The sequence below is a fragment of the Elephantulus edwardii genome, unplaced genomic scaffold (genome assembly GCF_000299155.1).
Source record: "Elephantulus edwardii isolate Elephantulus edwardi_28Jun2011 unplaced genomic scaffold, EleEdw1.0 scaffold00022, whole genome shotgun sequence".
Classification (NCBI taxonomy): Eukaryota; Metazoa; Chordata; class Mammalia; order Macroscelidea; family Macroscelididae; genus Elephantulus; species Elephantulus edwardii.
In genome coordinates, this window is record NW_006399772.1 from 10622377 (window position 1) to 10631229 (window position 8853).

Genomic DNA, 8853 nt, shown 5'->3' on the forward strand with positions numbered 1-8853 from the left:
GAAGCTTCCATGGCTTCTGTGATTTCAAACACATCAGCTGATGGTAGTTCCTTATGTTGGGATCAGTGTCTCTGAAGTTTAGTCACAATATTTATCGGTCAAAGGTGATGCATCCTGTAGACTTGCTGTGTAGAATAGAAATTACTTGCCTGTCATAATTTCTATGGGTACTATTGATTATTGTTGCTGCTGTTGTTAGATGCAAGTTGAGTAAGACTCATAATGATTCTATAAACAATGTCCTATCCTCATCATCCTGCCACACTTGAGACCACTGCTATACTCACTTTGTGAATCCATTTTGTTGAGGGGCTTCTTCTCTTTCACCAATCCTCATTTTTTTAAGCATGATGTCCCTCTCCAAGGAACATTATGATTGGACTGATGTGCTAGGAAAATGTGCTTTCTTCATTTAAATATTTATTGGGTGTGTACTTAAACATAAGGTAATACTATATATATTATGAAATGGCTCTATAAAAGTTACAGAATTTTAGAAGAAAATCAAGATTATTTACTCCAGGGGAGGGGTGGGCAGGGACTCTGTAAACTTTCATTAAACTTAATAAAAAAGTGGGGGCAAAGAGTATTTACTCCAATCTCTTCTTCTTCCTATTTACTCCAATCAATTTGATAGTCAAAACAAATTCATTTCCTTTGAGTCAACTCCAACTAATAACAACCCTCTATTACCTGTATGTGTAGCTCTTTATCCAACTGACTGATTCCTTGGGCAAGTTTCGCTAGCTGTTCAGCAATTATAGCTTGATGAATAGATTGTGAAGTATAGGTCTTTACATCAAAGTCTTCACTTAAAAAGTCTTTATAACAATCTGAAAAGGGTGGGGAGAGAAAGTTCTTAATTACAGAGTATTAAATCCCAGATATTAAATTGTGGCCATATTCTGAAGTCTCTTTATAGGCAAGAAAGAGTTAAAATTGCTTTTTCTAATACCAGGAGGAAAAAGAGGAATAATTACAGAAAAGAAGTAGCAATATTCACTGATTTTTCTATATCCCAAAGACTGGTCTCCTGTTGGCTCCTTAAGACTGGTCTCCTGTTGGCTCCTTAGTGGCAAGGACCTTGATTCTGGGAATTAAAAGTTACGGTTAGCTGTTATTATTGTTAGGTGCTATCAGATACTATGAATGATAAAGAACCAATTATCTTTGAGTTGTGGTGCTGGAAAAGAGTACTGAATATACCATGGACAGCCAACAGAACAAATTATCTTTTGGGGAGAGGGTGAAACCAAGCTGCTCTTCAGAGGCAAGTATTCTGAAGCTCTGTCTCACATATTTTGGGTATGTTGCCAAGAGGGATCAGTCCCTGGAGAAAGAAGTGTGGAGGAATAGTGCCGAGAAGAAGACCCTGTATTAGATTGACACAGTAACTGGGGTAATGGGGGTAGGAGTATTGCAGACAATGAAACAGGCTCAGGATAGAGCAGGGTTCAGAGCTGTTGTACATGGAGTCGCTATGAGTTGCAGGCAACCTGATGGCAAATATCAACAACATCAAGATATTTAACTAATGAAGAGTTATGTATTACAACTTGAGGCTTGGTTTGGGTTCCCCCCCATCCCCTTCATTCATTTCAATTAGAGAAATGTCAATCATATTCTTTTTTTTTTTTAACATAAGGGGGAAAAAAGGAGGTTTAACATGAAATCATACAAATAAAATTTGTATAAACACAAATCCACATCTAGTCAAAATACAGAGAGCAAAGGACAAAGTAAAAACAAAGAAAACTAATTGGCTGCTATGTACAGTTGGACACAATTGTGTCTTGTTCACTAGAAAGTTTTTTGTCAGTGACCTTCTTTAGTATGGCTGGTCATTGTTTTGGTGATTGCTACCTCCTCAAGATGCCTTGCAATATGTGCTCTGTTGGCCACTGTAGTCTGCATATCCCTGTCCATATCCATAGTTCCCATAGTTATACCCAGTATAATCATATCCGCCATAGCCACTAGAGTTTTGATCACCACCATAGGCACTACCATAACTTCCACATCCTTGATTATAATAGTTATTAAATCCTTGGTTCCAGGTTTGGCCCTGACCTCATCCACGACCCCTACTACCACCTCGCCCAGCAGCTGCAGCACGTCTTCCTCCTTTCTGTTGCTGCCTATATACCTCTTTGGGTTGTACAACTTTGTTTTCACACTTCCCAGAACCAATTTGATGATATCTACTTTCTAACAATGTCTTTACTGGCTCTTCATCTGAATATGTGATAAAACAAAAGCCTCTTCTTTCGTTGGTTTTTGTATCCACAGGAAGTTCAAAATTTTCAATCTCTCCAAAAGTGCCAAAATATTCTTTCATTTGCTCTTCAGAAGTATCTGAGCTCAATCCACCCACAAAAATATTTTGGGGGGTTCCTTCCCTTTTAAAGCTTTAGCTCTTTTAGTGTCTATCAATTTGCCATCCAGTGTGTGTTCTATCATTCCAAAACCTTATCAACACTAGCAGCATCTTTGAAAAGTACAAATCCAAACCCTCTTGACCATCCAGTGACTGGATCTGTTTTAATCGTGCAGTCTACTACCTCTCCAAACCGAGACAAATAGTCAGATCTTTCTTGCTTGTATCCCAGCTCAAGCCTCCAATAAACGTATTACCGCCATCCTGCTGATTCTTGCTTGCGTTGATCTTGGGTCCCTCTGCGAACTCGTCTATGTTGCTGTTCATGTCCTCCATTGTGGCAGAACTGTCGGAAGGGTGGTGCTGGCGAGCGGACCGTGTAGCGGCAGCAGCAGTGGCGGTGGAGCGTTGTATGGAGTTCGTCAATCATGTTCTTATCATACTTTTTCTATATATAGTTTAATTAGCTACAACTACACTGTTTAAGTGTAATATTTGCAGCTTTTTTCCTTCTCCAGTCACCTGAAATCTTCTGTTCAACTCTTTCATGTCATCATTTCTTCTATTTGTGTGAGCTATTCTATGCTCAAGAGCAGGTTTCAGAGGCTCTTCTGGCACCCATAGTGGTCTGTCCTGTTGTATTAGTGACCAATTGCCTTCCTCATGTGCCATATGCCTGATGTCAACTCAAAACTTGTCTGGTCTCCGATCATTAGTGTTTGCTTGGTCATTCTGAGCAAATCTCTTCTCTAATGGTCTCTAGTTAGGTAGGTCATATTAAAAGTGGGATTCTAGCTTTCATGAACTAGTTCTCCTTTGCTTCAGATTGACTTGTATAATGGCAATTTATAATCTGTTCCACAGATGGCCCCTGGTCTTGCTCTGACTGATGATACTGAGCTTCTTTATAGTCTTTTTCACAGAGGTAATTTAGTCAATTTCTAAATATTCCATCCAGAAATGCTCAACATATATTCAATGAAAAGTTGCTATTTATGTTGTTAAGGGAAAAACAGTATTTGTAATGAATAAATCGTTGGTCTTTTAAAAGTCTATCATGCAGTCTCTGATATAATTTCTGCCACCAAGGCTATATTTTTCAATTATTGATCCTTTTCTCTGTTTCAAACTGTCATATTTAAATCGTTGTTGTTGTTGTTGTTATGTGTCGTCAAATCACTTGTGACTCATTGAGAGAACCCAGTCATGTCCTGAGCCAATCTCACGAATTCTGACACACCAACCCCCACTGCCCCAGTTACTGTATCAATCCATCTCATCTGGGGTCTTCCTCTCCTGTGCTGTCACTTCTCCCTCCCAAGCATGATGTCCTTCTCCAAGGACCAGTCTCTTGAGGCCATGTGCCCAAAGTATGTGTGATTTTAATCATTAGGAACTATTAATACATCTTTACTGGATGCTTGGTCAACTTCAGACTAGAGAGGTTGGTAATTTCTTTTCTTTCACATTTAACATTAGGGATCCACATACAAATCTGAGTAATATTTAACTCAGTTCAAATCTACCAGCTGCTCCATGAAAGATACTCTCCCATGCAATTTACAGCCTCTGATCTTTCTGGCTCTGTTCCAGAAAGGATAGTTATGAGTCACTTTGGACTTGACAGCACACAATATATTAACTAATTTTCCATATAGGTTTATGGATATTATCTTTTCATGGAAATGTTCTTTTTGATGATAAGTGCTATGCTGTTCCTTGTCATTCCAAGTATAGTAAACCATGATTGTTCAATTTAGCAAGGTCAATATTAGTCCATTTCAACTCACTAATAACTAGTATACGGATTTTAAAGTATTCCATTTCATTTTAACAACTTCTAATTTTCCTTCATGCTTTGTACATTCTATATTCCAACTACTAATGGATGTTTGCATCTGGCTTTTTTTCTCATTGTGTGCTGTGTCATATCAACAAATGAGGGTCTTGAGAGCTTTACTCCATCATCCACATCATTAAAGTTAACTCTAAGGTGGCAACTTTTCTTCAGTTATATTTTGGATGCCTTCCAATCCAAGAGACTCATCTTTAAGTATTATGTCCCATAATGTTATGTTACTGTGCAGAAGGTTTTCCCTGGCTTTCATCCCCCGTTCCCCCCAAAAGTGGATTGCCATGTTCTACTTCCTAATCTCTGAGTCTGAAAAAAACTACTAAACCCATGAGTGACCATACTGGTATTTAAAACACTGATGGCATAGGCATCACAGAAACATGAAGAAGTCACCAAAACATGACATATGGACAGATGACTAACAGGAAGGAAGTTTAGGGATAAGCAAATGTCATGGCTTACTTTGAGAAACAAGAGGTACATTGAATTCTGTATGTCTGGATCACAAAGTATATATTCTGGGAAGAATAACAGATGAGGCTACAAGGAGACGACAGGGTGCAGTTTGGAAAGAATCCTTCACACACCCAAACACTTCAGAATATACGCATTTAAGACTTGAAGCTGTGGACGAGCTTAGGGTTTAAAAGATTAACTCTGGCAGCAGTGTGGAGGATAACTGAAAAGGGATTAGACACGCAACAGTGTGCTGGAGTTGGCTCAGATTGATCCTCCAGAGTCATTTGTTAAATTTTCAGGAATTCTGTGAGCTAGCTGCTATCATGCAGAGGTGTTAAAAATCAACCAAAGTGGAAATATTCACACCACAGATATCAGCAAATACTAAAGAATGAGGTCTCCTTGTATTTCCCCAGAAAATTGGTTTACCAACATACTACTGGAACAGAGCCAGAAAGATCAGTAATACAGCATGTTAAAAGTCCAAGTAAGAGTGGCAGGTAAGAACTAAGGGAAGTGATGTCACTTGCTCCAAGGTCTGTTCTTTGCTTTTACCATTCTCTCATGTTTTATTTAACATGATCTTGGGAAGTTCTCCTTGCCAGAAGGAGCATGGTGGTGTGAGCGCAGGTATCATGCAAGCTTTTGGAGTCGACTGCTTTTCCGGGCATGTGTTTGTTACGTGCAGGTTTGCTCTGTCCCCAGGAGCGAGGCTAGCCAGCCTGGGCCTAGGGTTTGAACCAGGAGGCGGCCTTAAGCCAAAAGGCAGCTGAGAGAGGAAGCGCCCATGTTGTTCCTGGTTGGCTCCTCCCAGGGTCTTGGTGGACAGTGTTGGCTGGAGCTTCCCGACTAAATCAAGCCTGGAAGCAGGAGTGGCATCCACTTCCGAAATGGCTTGCCTCCAGAAACTCTATGTACGAACAGTGCTCAGGCTGTCCGTTCATAGGGTCACTATGAGTCTACGACTCGACAGCACCAAACAACAAACAACATCTATATATCTATATATCTAGATAGATAGATAGACAGACAGACAGACAGACAGACATTCCTTCCCATTCTTCATTTCCCTCAGATTATCCCTTAGTCTGGCATGTGCCTGGCCCTGATGTGGGTTTCTTATAAACTCCTCTAGTACCAGTGCTTAAAGAGATCTGGTGGCCCAGAGGTAACGTACGAGACTGCTAATCAAAGTGCCAGTGGTTCAAATCTATAACCTTTTTTGCAAGAGAAACATGGCCAATCTTCTATCATGAAGACTTACACCCTCGGAGAGCTGATGGAGGGATTCATCTTCTGCCCTAGGTCTTTCAGCGGGACTGCCCATCTCTACTCTCAGACACATGGAATCTATGAAAAATCATCTGTTTTAAAGGAGGCACTTGCTTCACCATCCTACTAACTCCTACAGTCACTGATACAAGTAAATTATTGTATGTGGCACAGCAGGGTCTGATGATGGAACTTCTGGAGCTTCAGGCCCGTATGCATGGTGAAGAGTCTTTGCAGTATCCCTTTGAGGTTAGAAGTCTAAACCTATTCTATAGCCTGAGAAGACAGATCTTGCTATCTTCTTCCAAAATGTCAGTCTTGAAAACCCTATGAAGCAGTTCCTCTGCACACTGGAGTTAGGAGAATCGACTTTATGACAACTAACAAAAACACAGTTCAGAAGGGAAGAACCACATACATGCATATATGTATATAGATGTTAACTCTAAAACCACTGAGAGAGACTTGTCAACTTAGGAAGTAATTCTGGGATGTAAAAAGGGGGTATAGATGGGGAAGATTGGACTCAGAAGACAGGAAAACATTAAGAATCAAAAAGATAGGAAATGAAACCAATAACAGATTAAGGGATAATCTGAGGGAAATGAAGAATAGTAAGGAATATATATCTATATAGAGAGATAAATAGGTATATATAGATATATAGATATCATATTAAATAAAACATGAGAGAATGGCAAAAGCAAAGAATAGTTTCAAGAAATCAAGTGATCAATAGTATCAAAGACTTTACAGAAGTAAAATACAACTAACGCTGAATATTGCACATTGGATTCAGCATTTGAAGGTTGACAGTCTTTATAAAAAAAGTAATAGGGGAAAAAAGTTATAGTGAGCTCTAGTGGCCTAGTAGCAAGAAGCTACACTGCAATCCCAGAGGTAAGCGGTTCGAATCCACCAGATGCTCTGCTGGAGAAGGAGGGACAATCCCCTCTTGTACCAGTCAGATCCCATTTAAAGGGTACACATACATACACACACACACATTTTAATAAAAAAAGTCATATAATGTTTCTCTGTCATAGTTTCCTCATTCCCAAAAGTAAGCCTCACAATTTTTAAACTATGTATTTACCAACCTGACAAGTTCCTGACACAGTGAATTCAATGATACTGATGATGTGGTGATGTTATTAGGTCACTGAGAACAACTCACAGCAATCCTAAGAACAGACGCGAATCCAGTCCTATCCTGTGCCGTCCTCATCATCTCTGACACACTGCAGGTCATCACTGAAGTCTCTGTGTCAATCCATCTTGTTGGGGTCGTCTTATCTTTCATTGACCCTCTATCTTTCCAAGTATGATGTCCCTCTCCAAGGAACAGCTTCACCCAGCAACACACCCAAACTATGAAAGGCAAAACTTCACCATCTTGCCCTCCAAGGAGCACTCTAGCTGCACTTTTTCCAAGACATTCCTGCCTGTTTGTCCTTTTGGTAGTTCATAGGACATTTAGTACTCCCCTCCAGTATCACAATTTAAAAGTGTTAATTCTTCTTCTGTCAGCTTTATTCACTGTCCAGCTCTAAAATGCATAGGAAGTGATTGAAAATACCATGGCCTAAATCAGGAGCACCTTAGTCTTCAAACTGGCATCATTTTTCGTCAGTATTTTAGAAAGGTCCCAACACAACACGTCTCCTGATCTCCTGAATGCTGGTACTAAGAGTGTTGATTGTTGATCCAAACAAGATGAAATCACTGACAACTTCAATTCTTTCTCCATTTATCATGACATTGCCTGCTAATCCAATAGTGAGAACCTTTGTTTTCTTGATGTTGAGATGTAATCCATACTGAAGGCTACAGTCCCTGATCTTCAGCAAAGCGGTTCAACTCCATTTCACTTTCAGCAAGCAAAGTTATGCCATCTGCATAACTCAGGTTGTTGAGTCTTTCTCTGATCCTGATGCCTGATCCTCTTCATAGACTCTAGCGTAATAAATTATTTGCTCAGAATATAGATTAAATACGTATGGGGAAATGATATTGTTTGTTTTCTCAGGTGTGTTGATGTGGGGGAAGTTAACCTCTTAATTAGGGGCCAAATGAAGACCAGCATTGAAAGGAAACTAAAATCAAGCACTTTGAGAAGTAGAAATAAAGGAAAATATGAAACCCATAAGCAGAGTTCAAATAAGAGGCAAAAGTGTCCAGTTATTCAAATGGAAGTCATTGTAGACATTAGCAAAGCTATGCCAGTGTCATAGAGTAATGGTGGGCAGAGGGAGCGTGCCTGAGGAGACAAGAGAAAATTCAGAGAATAACAGGAAAGACTGGCTTCAGAGAGATTTTAGATATTCACTATTTCCTCTGTAACAGAAAAGACAACACATTAAGGGATGGGTTGAGAGGAGAGATTCAGAGGGAGGTCTGGTGGTCCAATGGCTCAAGAAGCTGCACTGCAATAAGGTGTGCAATTTGATTACACCAGATGCTCCACTGGAGAAAGAGGGGCAATCTCCTGTGCCAGTCGGATCTGATTCGACAGTACATACACATACACAAGAAAGGAAAGATTCATAGCATCGGTTTTGAAAAGAATAAAGAAGATTTAAATGATCACTGCACAGAATGGGAAAGAGAACTAAATAGGAAAATGTAAAAGGAACAAGTAATGTTGATTATTTTCCCTGAAAAATTGGATTACAATTCCTACAACACAGCCCACTATTATACATACCCAGCTGTAGCATGTGTTCCCCGTGTTCACCTGGGTAAACCCTATTTCTTCTGAAAAACAATCTGTAAAGCCCCTCCTTATACACTCTAATCAAAATCAAAGCAAGCCCACTTCCTTTGTGTCAACTCTCAACTCACAGTGATCCTGTGGAACAGAGAATCATGTCATAGGATTTCCAAGGAC

The 8853-nt window shown here is 39.8% G+C and overlaps 1 protein-coding gene and 1 pseudogene across 1 annotated transcript in view; both read right to left on the bottom strand.

The window, feature by feature from the left end:
- COG5 (component of oligomeric golgi complex 5) overlaps positions 1–8853 on the bottom strand; it is a 259814-nt gene that overhangs the window by 245248 nt on the left and 5713 nt on the right. Inside the window, exon 2 of the mRNA XM_006882687.1 lies at positions 694–833. Coding sequence (XP_006882749.1) covers positions 694–833 — 140 coding nt within the window. The remainder of the gene's footprint in view (positions 1–693; positions 834–8853) is intronic.
- On the bottom strand, positions 1829–2794 carry LOC102861401 (annotated as a pseudogene).